Consider the following 12,294-nt stretch of genomic DNA (forward strand, 5'->3'; position numbering starts at 1 on the left):
GATGTGTCCTGGCTGAAGACCGTGGCTCATGACGCTCCTTTGATGTTTTCTACTAGTGAAAGCAATGTGTGTGTTATAGATGGTCTCCTTACCAGTTTAAAGATAAAACGATGAAATAGAACGCAGTATAACTTTCGAAAACTCGCTTCTACGAGAGTAGCCTTTTATCTTGTACCATCGTGAAATTCATTAGTGTGCAGATCTAATGATGTTTTACTACGCTCTCTTAGCTCTCGCCCCTTTCGTGGTGGCATGGTTCGTACCCAGTATTTCCCTGCCCGTACCTCTAGTGTTCCAATCTCAAGAAATCAACAAAGCAGCATATGATATGAAACCCAAGGATAACTACTAATATCATCTGTATGCATTTAGTACTAACCCGGACACTGATCCTTGTGCCTCGTTCATGACAGCCCAAGTAAGTTCAGTCAATCATAGCGCATCTCTTTTTGGCATTTATCAGGGCCATAAGTTACTTCATTAGGAGTGTCTTCTAACTAGTACCCCTGCAAACTTCCAAATGGCTTCCCTAGATTTTCTAACATGCAAAAATAATTAACCCCATACTCCCGAAAAGGCTGCTACGGCTTCGCGCTTTTGTGCTACTTTCACGCGGTCAACAGTGACGGCTACTACGGCTCTTCCGGCGTGGGCATCCGTGTGCTCGAACAAGCCCACTGCTCTTTCTAAGGTAATTGACTGGCAGTCAGCGTGTATCATTCAATACCATATACTCACATAAGGGACTTGATAGGAATGCTCATGTGCCTTCAATGGTGGCACGACAACCACCACCACTAAGGCCACTACTACTACCCTGACTACTACGACGAGAACAACAACTGGCTCTGGAGGTGGTAGCACCGGCTCTTGCAGTTCGCCGAACTATAGTCTCCAGGGATATGGTGCTGGCACGACCGGTGGCGGCAGTGGCGGTGGTACTAAAGTCACCTCTTGTGACGCTCTTGAGTCTGCTGCTGAGAGCGGCGGCGTTATCACCATCTCGGGTGTCTTGGATGGTTGTGGCAGTGAGTTATCGTCGCCTCGAATCGATTCACAAAAAACATTTAATAATTCATAATTACCAGTCATTGACCTGGCCAGCGACACTACTGTCATTGGATCTGGGTCGAGGTCCGGCTTGACGAATGGCGGTCTCCGAATCAAGAGGGCATCGAACGTCATTCTCAAGAACCTTTACTTCCATAACCCGCCCAAGGGCAAGGATCTCGTCGAGATCCAGTATTCCTCCAAGGTCTGGGTCGACCATTGCGATGTAAGCTACTTTATGATGGCCTCGCGAAGCATTACAACAGAATGTGGACTGACTCGGAATGACCTTTGTATCGTAGTTCTCTACCGAGGGTCTCACTGGTGACAAAGATTACTACGATGGATTGCTAGACATCACTCACGGAAGTGACTATATCACAGTGTCATGGAATAAATTTCACGATCACGTAAGTCCCTGGTCCCTAATATTCGTTTCCGCACTCCCTCCTCCTCTCCTCACTTATCTTACAAAGTAACCTAACCTCATGGCCCATACTAACCCCGCCTCAACAATCTAGTGGAAAGGCTCCCTTGTCGGCCACAGCGACAGCAACAGCTCCGAAGACAAGGGAAAGCTACACGTAACCTACCACCACAACCACTTCACCAACGTGAACTCTCGTCTGCCGTCCTTCCGCTTCGGCACGGGTCACGTCTACAGCTCGTGCTTCGAGAACAACCCCACGTCGGGCATCAACAGCCGTATGGGCGCGCAGATGCTGATCGAGGGGAACTATTTCTCCTCTACGAAGCGCGCCATCGTGACTGATCTTGACAGCGACCAGGATGGGTACGCTGTTGAGAGGAATAATATCTTTGTTGATAGCACGACTGAGATCACGCAGACTGGGTCTTTATCGCCGCCTTATGCTTATAGGTAAGTCCCTCTTCTTATGTCGCCCTGCCTACTTCGATGCTTCATGTATGCTGTACCAAGCCCTCGATTTATCGGCTGACGAGAAATTCGTAGACTCGACCCGGCAAGTTGCATCTGCGGTTTTGTTAAGTCGTTCGCTGGCCTAGGGGTCGTTTAGGTTGTACTCTGGGACCCCTTGGCAATGCTAGTAATAATTCGTTCTAAGGTGGGTATATATGGTATACTGTGAGCGGAGCATTGCCATGAGGAGAGCCTGGAGATGCATTACTTTGGGATACTACAATACACGTCACTCTGTATCTGGTTTGATTACGTCGCAACGTTGATTTTCATCGTATTAACTCCTGCTGACTGGTATCACTACAAACAATCTGATAACTTCCCCTATCTAGTATTAGGCCCCATATATGTGAGAGAAAAGCAATGATATTCCGCACCAAGGTAAATCGATGATGCATACGTAACACTGCATCCTAGAATCGTAGGAATCTTCTAAGAACATAGAGTCAACTACAAGAACCATCTGAAATCATCCACCTTCGGGCCGTCCCTCAACCGCGAAGTAGGAACGTCCCTGGCGGAGAGGTTCACGCCCTGTCGGCGGTTGCGGCGTTTATTGTCGAACATCATGTAGAATCCCAGACACGCCGCAACGATAAATCCGAACCCGCCGTAACTCGCCGTGGTGATGATTGCTGGTTCGTACTTTGGCTTATCTTGCTCGCGGAAGACGTTGCTGGAAACCAAGCCCATCAGATTAGCGAGGGGTACACCGACCGAGGTTAAGGTTAGTCGTTGACCCTCATGTGCTACGTTGTTATTATACCACTATTCGGTAGTGTCTATTAGTATTGCCACGACTTGCTATATGGGTATGATAGGGGCAGGAGAGGGAGGTCTCGTGTCCTCGCAATTACCTACCGTGCTTAACAGGACGGAGGGGGCAGATGTTCCCCAGGTCATCATGAATGTAGAGTAACTACAAGTACGTAAAGGTCAGTGTGAGCATTAAGAAGATATAATATGAGAACATTATAAAGCCAAGGAAAATCATATATATGGCTGCAGAACATTACTTGTGATTCAGGGGATGAGTTGGGAATGAAGAAATGATGCTGGGCAGCACTGACTAGGCTAGTTGTCTCTGACGTTGAACGTCATCAATAGCGGCGTATATAATGAATCCGGTAAAGGAGAGAGCGAATCCCAAGCAGATGAAAGGGAACCGGATGCGGAGCAAGTCGGACGAGAATGCCAGAATCAACAATGTCACAGCGCCCTGACGACGATTAGTTAAGACTAATGTTGAGTAGGGGATGGTATCTCACTTACCGTAATGTTTGGTGCTACGGTGTAGAGGTTTACTTTGACTGTATCCTTCACGATTCGTTGAACAATCTGTGGTAGAAAGAGCGCGACAGATTGTATGGGGACTCCCACTAATACATGAGCATTAGTAATATATTCTTGTGTCGGCCGAAAGAGGACTCAGGGTAAGTTTGTCAAGGTCGACTTGACGTGTCACGTAGCTTATATGGGGTATGAAGCGGTGAGACAACCAAAGAAATTCCTATCATAACAAGAAAACTTACAAGCAATTTCGATCAAGAGGAAGCCATAAGTTGAGGGCCTCTTGAAAATCTGTAATGATTCTTTGAGGTTGAAAGCTTCATTCACAATGGAAGAGCTGTCGACCTGGATTCGATGATACGCAAGGGCTTTCTCTTCCTCATTCAAGAATCTAGCTTCGGCCGCACTCTTGGGTAGGTAGAAGAAAACGAATATGGCGAACAACACAGTGAGCGTCCCTTCAATGATGAAGAGCCATCTCCAGGGGTGATCTACCAGGTTTGATTTGATCTGGAAGACTCCGAATGCGAGAAGCCCACTGAAGGCGTTGGCTATGTTTGACGCGGCATAGAATATAGCTAACCGCCGAGCTAATTCGCTACGTCTATAGAATGTAGTGAGGTAAAAGATAACTAGTGGGAAGAAGGCACTTTCAACGGCGCCGAGAAAGAACCGCAAGGCGAAGATGCCGCTGAAGTTATGCGTCGCAGCCGTGAGTACTTTGGCATTTCGAGTTAGTTGCTTGATACTCAACAAAGCCTTGAGAAGTGGTTTCCTGAGTATGGGGTTTTACGAGTCGTAAAGTGCCGAAGATAGGGGTTTAGTAAGTGAAGATGCTGTCAAATATTACTCACAAGTGAACGAGCCGAAGCTGAACATCAGAATGGGAAGCATTCGAGATGGCCCTATTTTCTTGCCGAGTAAAGCCAGAGGGGGTGCGAACACAACCTTACCCAGTCAATATGCATATCCATAGACCAGCAATGAAGAGCGCATGACTTGAACGACACTTACTATTGATCAGTTGTTAGTGGCCACATCATGCAAAGGAGCATCAGCAGCTTAATAATCATAGTGAACCTCGAGAAGATAGAAGACGGGGAACGTGGACGCTTGTTGCAGCCGCGATCATTCACGTACCGTATGGAACGAAGAAGACTTTGCACATTGAATTTTAGCTACAGATTTCCCAGGAAAAGTCTGAAGTGTTTTAAGATTTTAAAGAGAGTGCGAAAGTTTTGGTGTCCGGCAGTGAGCAGCCAAGTCAAAAACAATTGGCAAATGACTTACTTCCTACGATAAGGTTGTATTGTCCTGATTTGAAGTTGAGATCTTAAATTTGTTGTTAGCTGTTGTGGCACAAAAGAGATTGGAGCTCCTAGTGAGATGATTATCACCTTTGGACAACCCAGCAGTCTGCGCGTTACCAAGGTTTCCCTTATCGAGAGCGTTGAAGAGATACTGTCAAACGCCAGTCAGCACCCATGTTCTAGCCGGCGAGTCATAGCAATCCGATTGCTTGAAAAAGAGCATTTCGATTTTGTCATGCTCTGTTTCCAATGAAAAGGGGTGTTAAGACGGACCATCAAAGCCAAGACTGGCAGCAGTCGGAAGTCAAACTTGCGACAGAGGGCTCTCTCAGCAGCCGAGTCGACAACAACGGCGGTCTCTTGTGCGATGTTGCCATGACTGCTCTCGGCATCACCCGTACTCTTCTTGTTGCACGATGCCGCATCATTGATGACAGGCTGGTGCTTAGAGCCTGAGGGAGGCACGGGTTCTGTCATTATAACGACGAGGCTGATGTCGAGGAAGTCGACAAAGAGGCTCGGGGAATCGGTGTAGAATCAGTGAATGGACAGTCCGAGAAGGTAGTGAAATTGAAAGGAGAACAACATGGATATTTGAGCAGCGTCATGAACTCGTGGTTAGCATGTGGAGGACATGTTACACCCAGCCTGCCTAGGCCAGATGTAGATGAGGTGCTGGCTTATAATGTGGTTGGTTGAGAGACAAGCTGCACTGGCCGTGTACCACTCCAGGATGAGCGATACCCTCATCCCCCGTGCTGGCTAGTTTTCAACTAGTAGCTACATATGTATGTATGTATATATAGGTAGGTAGATAGATTCCTACCAACTTGGGCTACTTCTATATACTCATGGCTGCTACACAGACACATGATGTACTGAATCAATGGACGAGGTCTATATCTACCTATATGCGTTATAAGGAGGCAATCAATACCTCGTTTACTAAGACGTGGATGACCTTAGATACATGAGAAGATGGCTCGTTGTCTAGGTACTTACTCCCTCTTATCTAGAATACCTAGGTAGATACTTACTGTAAGTGCTGGGGTAGTATCGTGTGTCTCTAAAGGGGGCTGGGATGTCAATACCTCTATCAGACTCTATCATTACACGGTATCTTCACCTGATATACCTAGCTAGGACTCCGAACCTGATAGATTGCTATTTGAGCTACCTAAGTAGGTTAGGTAAGTTCGTCTATTCGTGTACGTCGATAACCTAATGCCGGCACGTTTGTTCTTACTCTAAGTAGCTCTGTCAACCCCACGTAGGAACAGCTAGGGATGACCCCCACATAAGACGAAAACTGGGGCAGAAGCCGGGGTAAGAAAGCTCGGCTAACTGGCTAAGTACATCAGTGCCAGCAGTTATAGGCGGGTAGAGGCGGGGTTCCAACTGTAACGTCTCCTTGAGTGGTAGGTGATATGTCCCCCACATCCCCTACCTAGGTACCTTATATGTAGATCCTGCTTTGCATTAGGTATGTATTTCTGATATGGAATCTTCGGGCTTCTATCTACCTACCTAGGCATCTGCTAGGCAGTACCTAATGATCCAAGAATACGATGTTGCCGCTCGCATAGTAGTTGCTATGCACATATGTAAGTCTAATAAAAGAAGAAGTAGCCCCTCGGCAAGCCTAGAAGCTGCAGATGCCCAATTGGAGAAATGCCAACCCACCCCGGACATCTTCACCCCGCATCAAGGCACGCAAGTGAATCTCTAGTCGGGATTTTTTATTCAACAACTCTCCTCGGCATTTAATAAGGACTTGAGACGCCCTCGGCTTCTTATAAACCAACCTAGTCATCCCTCTATCGATTGTCAGATAAGACACTCACTCTACCTACTTACAGTACCTAACGTGTACACCTACACCTATCCCTACCCCACCTACGCGACAATGGCCGAGAAGACTCCCGTCGTGACGGACAAGGCCCCCAAGGCACTGCCTGGCATCTACAGCCAGGCCATCAAGGCCAACGGGTTTGTCTTTGTCTCGGGCGCCGTGCCCATGGATGCCGAGTCGGGCCAGATCATCCCCGGCGATATCCAGGCACACACGGTAAGATAATAATAAGACAATAATGCAGTAGGTAATCACTGTTTCGGTCCTAAACTAACCCTTTCCGTAGCACCAATGCATCCAGAATCTCACGGCCATTCTGGAAGCTGCCGGATCCGACATCCTCAAAGTGGTCAAGGTGAATGTTTTCCTCGCTAACATGGATGATTTTGCCGCCATGAACGAGGTATACAGCCAGTACTGGGGCGATGTCAAGCCATGCCGAACGTGAGTCAGAACTCCTCCCGATGATGCGATGTGATGTCCTGGCTATATACTCACATGCAAATAGCTGTGTTGCCGTCAAGACTCTCCCCTTGAATGTAGATGTCGAGATCGAGTGCACTGCCACCTATTAAGACCATCCATTCTCTTGTTAAGTACACCTGTTCGACCTTAACATAGCGTTTTTTTGGTCAAGACAGATATTAGACTACAGTTAGTAGCTGCGGGGGAAAAGGGAAATAACGCGCTTAGAAAGACACTGCTAGAGTAGCAGTTGGGTCGCTGACAACTAGTAAATCCCTGGTGTTGTATGTTTACAGGCCATGGGCATCTATCAGCATACTAAATACCACAAAGAGGCAGATGTTGGATGGATGTTGCCTGTTCTGCTGCTATATATTCTGATAGATTCGGCACGACATGTGGGAAGTTGGCACTCAATAACTGCTTCGATGCAAATCTAAGTAAATTCCAAGCCAAGGTCAAAGCCAAGATACGCAACTACTAATGGTCTGGCTCGTCATATCGCCTTAGTTATCTGTACTAGCAACACTGAACGTTGAAATGCATTCATCCCCTTCAAGAAATAAGCTATATGGCTCCATATCGTCTGTGACTGAACATAGGTAGGTGTAGCAACTGCTATCTATACCAACCTCAAGTTTATCACCAACAGGTATATTGTATTTATAAAAATATAATCATCTGCTTCTTATTCCCTTATCATATATGCCTTGTCCACAGCCTTGAACTACTCCAAGTCGATTACCTCACAGTGGCTAACCTGACTCAGGTACTATCGTAGGAACTTGCACAAGGGTCTCCTTAGCGGGGGTTTGGTTTCTGGGGAAGTGCCCAGATGCCGGGTCTATGCGGTAGCTAGGGCAGCCTAGGGAGCTGCACCCGGCGCTACCCCGCACGCTATCTCAGGTAAACAAGGCCACCATTACGTCAAAACATTCCATCGTGCCACCGAGGTCCCCCCATTTCTCTACCCGCTTTGTGACTGCGAGAGCTCCTCAAGACTTGTACACTTTCAACTTACTCCTATAGCTGTACTGCTGCTGCTGAATGCGCTGTTCAGTACACGACTGCTTTCAAAAGATCCACGCGCTGGGAGCAATTTAGCAATTGATATCAATTCAGCACAATGGCTACGCAGGAAGAAACCCCATCCTCGACCGTCGACGAGACCCCGATTTCTCCAGTTGCCGCTGGCGCCCGCGGCAGGAAGATGTCGTTAGAGCAGCACCTGAAAGATCGCCCAGATAGGTCTCAGCTTGTAGATAAGAACATCCTCCCCGAGTCTACCGCTGCTCCGAGCCTGCAGGAGAAACAGAAGGAGGTGTGTTTCCCCGTCTTTCTTTCTTAGCCTTTACTATGTGCTCCTAACTTTAGGTCATTAATCCTTATATATACACTGTGATGAGACTAAATGAGACATCCTTAGCTGGCGAAGCATATGCGTGCCGACTCGCTCAATGATAAGATCTCTCATCGCCCCTCGCCTGATCAGCTGCTGAAAGACGGTGTGCTCCATGATGACCCTCGATCTCCCGATGAAAAATACGCCGAGGCTATTGAAGATGAGTATGCGAAGCGCGAAGGTGGCGCTTAGCTGGTAGTTGATGATTGTGGGTGAGTTGGTAACGGGAGACTGTATGTCAAACATGAGGATTGCTAGATTGGCTCAGTGTTTTGGTTCAGCATTGGTAGGTGGGCGTACGCGTAAGTTGAGTTTACCTCTTCGGGAGCCTGTATAACATGTCGAGGGATTAATTTCTATCTTGGGTGAAGGCGAAATGTGAGACTGTCTATATCTTGTTTCCAGCACAGTGGTTCTCTATTGGGGTCCGGTGTATCTATAATCGGCACATTCCGTTAAAGTCATATTATGAAACTATAACATAGCCCACGGTTTTGATATCATGCTTCACTAACGCGTGAACTGTACATTCTTATGCAGGAAAGAACTGTCAAGGTTAAACCACCTAGCTCCAGAGTGCCAATTCAGGGAGGGCCACAACGTCGAGGTTGAGATCAAGAATTATGGGGTTAGTCCAGAACTACACGTAAACCGTACATTCGGATGTGCTTGCATGACTTCCGATCATTGGATCCGTTCCAGGGCAAAATCCCCATCAGCTTTCTCCAATTCATTGGAGAAGCTTGACCTGATGTTACATTCCACCAGTTACATTCACATCGCAAGGAGTGGGACTTGGCCATGTCTAGGAGAAATATACCCAAGAACCCTTAGAGCCCTGGAAGCCAAGAGCTAAGACCAAGCTAGACCCTTTGCCTTGTTCTATAGGACCGAGATCCCGGCATAGAGCATTTGGTTCTGATAGGGCCGCTTGCAAGAATAATATGACGAGATCGAACAATGATCTGGTTCTTCCTCTAACCAGCGGGGACGATGTTGACCGTCCAGATTCCTTGATGTCATGGACCCCTCAGCTAACTCGGTGAAGGTTTATTGTCTGCAGATCGGCGGCTCAATGCACGCGCAAGGTGAAGGCGTCCCCGAGTATTTATTATACGCTCGTTGGAATTGGAGGTTTGCCTCTCACGATTCGTCCACGATCTTCACCACTGGCAGAGCTGTGTCCAAAAGTCAGAGCATTGTGTAAGCGATGATGAAACAGATGCTGTTCGGCCTTTTAGCCGTTACAACAGTATCGGCTATAGATATCAGTATCAGCTCCAAAGGGAACAACACTGGTGGATTCCACTATGGTCTTTTGCATGAGGTTTGAGACAAGACCCTTATTCTTCATAGAGTTAGGACACTCGGCTGATGATACAGATAGGATATCGATAACTCGGGTGATGGCGGTCTCTATGCCGAACTAATTCGTAACAGAGCATTTCAAGCCAGTGAAGGATTCCCGTCCTCTCTGAGCGGCTGGTACCCTATCAATGGCGTAATATTATCTCTCAACACCCTTAAGGAGCCGTTATCAAGCGCTCTCTCAACCTCGATGAACGTTGCGCCTGCATCAGGGCGCGGAAAGGCTGGTTTCTACAACGATGGCTATTGGGGCATAGACGTGAAAGTCCAGCCCTACCGGGGCTCCTTCTGGGTTCGTGGCGATTATAGTGGTCATTTTACCGCTTCGCTGCAGTCAAATATCACAGGAGAGCGGTTCGGTGTCGTGAATATCAAGTCGAAATCTCGAGCGAATGCGTGGGTTGAACACGATTTCACCTTGACGCCTACCAAGAACGTGCCAAGTTCGAACAACACATTTGCAATCACGTTCGAAGCAGCGGTAAGCGATACAGCTTGTCCTGAGCATGTACCGTGCTGATTGATTCATCTCAGGGGCTCAAGTCGAAATCTCTTGACTTCAACCTTATCAGCCTCTTTCCTCCTACCTATAAAGGACGTAAAAACGGTATGCGACGTGATCTTGTTGATGCACTAGAAGGATTTCATCCGGTGAGGACATCTGCCCATGACCTCCTTCGCGAAGAGATTTAACGAGCCTCCTATAGACATTATTCCGTCTTCCGGGTGGGAACATGCTCGAAGGTCTTACGAATAAGTCTTTCTGGAACTGGAAAGACTCGATTGGACCATTGAGGGACCGACCTGGATTTTCGGGTGTCTGGGACTATCAACAGACTAATGGGTTGGGCTGTAAGTCGTCTTATTTCACCCGGCGTCTGAAATATGGTATTCAAATCACCACCTTGACGGGTATTCCTTAAAGATGTGCCGGTCCATATACAGCTGGTAGCTCGACACGCCTGTGCTCACTCTCCTTACAGTGCTCGAATATCTTGAGTTCGCCGAAGACATGGGCATGGAATTAAGTAAGTCTATAGCTGCTCGATGAAAGATAATTTCATCTAAAAACTGTCGCAGTTCTCGCAGTATATGCCGGTCTGTCTTTGAATGGCGACGTTACTCCAGAAGATCAATTACAACAGTTTATCGACGACGCCCTGGACGAGATAGAATTCATTCGAGGTCCTGCAGATTCCAAATGGGGAGCGATTCGCGCCGCGCTCGGTCATCCTGAGCCCTGGAAGCTCGAATACGTCGAAGTCGGTAACGAGGATTGGCTGGCCGGTGCCCCTGAGGGCTGGGACACATATAAGGAATACAGATTCCCGTTGTTTTTAAAGGCGATAAATGAAGCATGGTATGTATCCACATCCTTCGTTACTATGGTCGACATTTGATGTTCCGGCGTCTTCAGGGCGGAAAGCTAATTTTGTCTAAGTGAGTAAATAACGCCTTGTGATGGGGTGAATCACCTGGTTACCTCGCTCAGCCGATGCAATGCGAGAACTTCGGCACAGAGTCCTAACCATAGCCATTCCACAGATCCGGACATACAAGTCATTTCGTCCGGTTCGGTGTACGATGGATACGATATCCCGAGCCCAGGAGCCGGTGACTATCATTTATACACCACTCCAGACACGTGGGTAGCCGAGTTTGGAAAATTCGACAACGTGAAGACACCACACGTTATAGGCGAGATGGCTTCCACATTTCCCAATGGCGGAACCGGCTGGAATAGCGGCGTGCTGAGACCCTTTCCATGGTATGTCACTTTGCGTCCAAGATGGCCCAAGTATATTCTCGACACTAATGAAAGAATGGGATTAGGTGGCAAGGTGCTGTTGGGGAAGCAGTAGCCCTCATAGGCTATGAGCGTAACGCGGATAGAATCATTGGCGCGATATATGTATGTACCTTAACCCAACTAACCAGGCTCAGGCTATTTAAACTTATCTCATCCACAGGCGCCCATTCTCCGCAACATGAACAGATGGCAGTGGTCTATCACGATGTTGCAATTTGCAGCCGATCCAGCTATGACCACCCGGTCGACGAGTTGGTATGTCTGGGAGGTGAGTTTTCAACAACAATAATCTTACATTTGAAAGAAAGCAACCAGCTGACCCCTTGCTTTAGCTGATGGCAGCTCATCCCATAACCAAGACGCTCGCAGCAGATGTCGACTTCGGACCCGTCTACTACGTAGCCGGAAAGAACGAGAAGACACAGGGACATGTGTTCAAGGCGGCTGTGTACAATTCTACCAACGGCGCCGATGTCCCGGTTAAAATTACCTTCGACGGTGTAGCGGCCGGGACTACGGCTGAACTGACCGTGCTCACTGGGCCCAAGGATCCTTACGCCGTCAACGATCCCCACACAGGTGTGAACGTCGTGAAGACGCGCAAGACTTCTGTCAAGTCGGATAGGCATGGCACGTTTTCGTTCCGGCTGCCAAATCTTAGTGTCGCGGTTCTCGACACGAAGGGGAGACGTAAGACTATCAAGCGGGAGTTCTAAATGATTGTTGTCAATAGTGAGTGCGTTGCTTAGGTTCAGCGAAGAGAACATAAACCGAGTACCTACATGCTTATACCTAACATGTTATCCG

At 47.8% G+C, this 12,294-nt stretch overlaps 5 protein-coding genes across 5 annotated transcripts; 4 read left to right on the plus strand and 1 right to left on the minus strand.

The window, feature by feature from the left end:
- Positions 1-72: 72 nt before the first annotated feature.
- F5B22DRAFT_604589 (polysaccharide lyase family 1 protein) lies at positions 73-2,236 on the plus strand. Its single transcript, XM_047974803.1, has 8 exons — positions 73-255; positions 373-418; positions 578-691; positions 755-1,028; positions 1,089-1,276; positions 1,353-1,460; positions 1,572-1,930; positions 2,024-2,236. The coding sequence occupies exons 1-8, from the start codon at positions 206-208 to the stop codon at positions 2,085-2,087; spliced, it is 1,203 nt and encodes a 400-aa protein (XP_047831175.1). The 5' UTR covers positions 73-205; the 3' UTR covers positions 2,088-2,236.
- On the minus strand, positions 2,237-5,612 carry F5B22DRAFT_604594 (major facilitator superfamily domain-containing protein). The gene is made up of 10 exons (XM_047974804.1): positions 4,864-5,612; positions 4,678-4,741; positions 4,571-4,612; positions 4,422-4,438; positions 4,135-4,228; positions 3,523-3,999; positions 3,263-3,369; positions 3,061-3,209; positions 2,852-2,909; positions 2,237-2,758 (listed from the first exon to the last, which is right to left on the minus strand). The coding sequence occupies exons 1-10, from the start codon at positions 5,065-5,067 to the stop codon at positions 2,441-2,443; spliced, it is 1,530 nt and encodes a 509-aa protein (XP_047831176.1). The 5' UTR covers positions 5,068-5,612; the 3' UTR covers positions 2,237-2,440.
- Positions 5,613-6,496: 884 nt separating this feature from the next.
- On the plus strand, positions 6,497-7,017 carry F5B22DRAFT_646063 (endoribonuclease L-PSP; the record flags this gene model as incomplete). The annotated part of the gene is made up of 3 exons (XM_047978681.1): positions 6,497-6,658; positions 6,729-6,886; positions 6,951-7,017. The coding sequence occupies 3 exons, from the start codon at positions 6,497-6,499 to the stop codon at positions 7,015-7,017; spliced, it is 387 nt and encodes a 128-aa protein (XP_047831177.1).
- An 805-nt stretch (positions 7,018-7,822) lies between these two features.
- F5B22DRAFT_125323 (uncharacterized protein) lies at positions 7,823-8,742 on the plus strand. The gene is made up of 2 exons (XM_047968916.1): positions 7,823-8,228; positions 8,334-8,742. Exons 1-2 carry the CDS (start codon positions 8,034-8,036, stop codon positions 8,499-8,501), a joined length of 363 nt encoding a protein of 120 aa, XP_047831178.1. The 5' UTR covers positions 7,823-8,033; the 3' UTR covers positions 8,502-8,742.
- Positions 8,743-9,519: 777 nt separating this feature from the next.
- Positions 9,520-12,203, plus strand: F5B22DRAFT_636022 (alpha-N-arabinofuranosidase A; the record flags this gene model as incomplete). The annotated part of the gene is made up of 10 exons (XM_047977228.1): positions 9,520-9,636; positions 9,697-10,158; positions 10,212-10,328; positions 10,385-10,529; positions 10,661-10,705; positions 10,758-11,037; positions 11,212-11,445; positions 11,511-11,589; positions 11,648-11,755; positions 11,820-12,203. 10 exons carry the CDS (start codon positions 9,520-9,522, stop codon positions 12,201-12,203), a joined length of 1,971 nt encoding a protein of 656 aa, XP_047831179.1.
- Positions 12,204-12,294: the final 91 nt, after the last annotated feature.

This window comes from Xylaria bambusicola, assembly GCF_022495145.1.
Source record: "Xylaria bambusicola strain CBS 139988 unplaced genomic scaffold F5B22scaffold_18, whole genome shotgun sequence".
NCBI classification, from domain to species: Eukaryota; Fungi; Ascomycota; class Sordariomycetes; order Xylariales; family Xylariaceae; genus Xylaria; species Xylaria bambusicola.

Bases quoted from the DNA above. Each gene is read 5' to 3' on its own strand.
- F5B22DRAFT_604589 (XM_047974803.1), top strand. From the start codon at position 206: ATGATGTTTTACTACGCTCTCTTAGCTCTCGCCCCTTTCGTGGTGGCA. The intron at 1,461-1,571 runs GTAAGTCCCTGG...TCAACAATCTAG, and splicing joins GGAATAAATTTCACGATCAC to TGGAAAGGCTCCCTTGTCGG. The intron at 1,931-2,023 runs GTAAGTCCCTCT...AGAAATTCGTAG, and splicing joins TCGCCGCCTTATGCTTATAG to ACTCGACCCGGCAAGTTGCA.
- F5B22DRAFT_125323 (XM_047968916.1), top strand. From the start codon at position 8,034: ATGGCTACGCAGGAAGAAACCCCATCCTCGACCGTCGACGAGACCCCG. The intron at 8,229-8,333 runs GTGTGTTTCCCC...AGACATCCTTAG, and splicing joins TGCAGGAGAAACAGAAGGAG to CTGGCGAAGCATATGCGTGC.
- F5B22DRAFT_604594 (XM_047974804.1), bottom strand. From the start codon at position 5,067: ATGACAGAACCCGTGCCTCCCTCAGGCTCTAAGCACCAGCCTGTCATC. The intron at 4,613-4,677 runs GTGATAATCATC...AACAAATTTAAG, and splicing joins GACTGCTGGGTTGTCCAAAG to ATCTCAACTTCAAATCAGGA. The intron at 4,000-4,134 runs GTGAGTAATATT...GAAATGCCAAAG, and splicing joins CAGCTTCGGCTCGTTCACTT to TACTCACGGCTGCGACGCAT.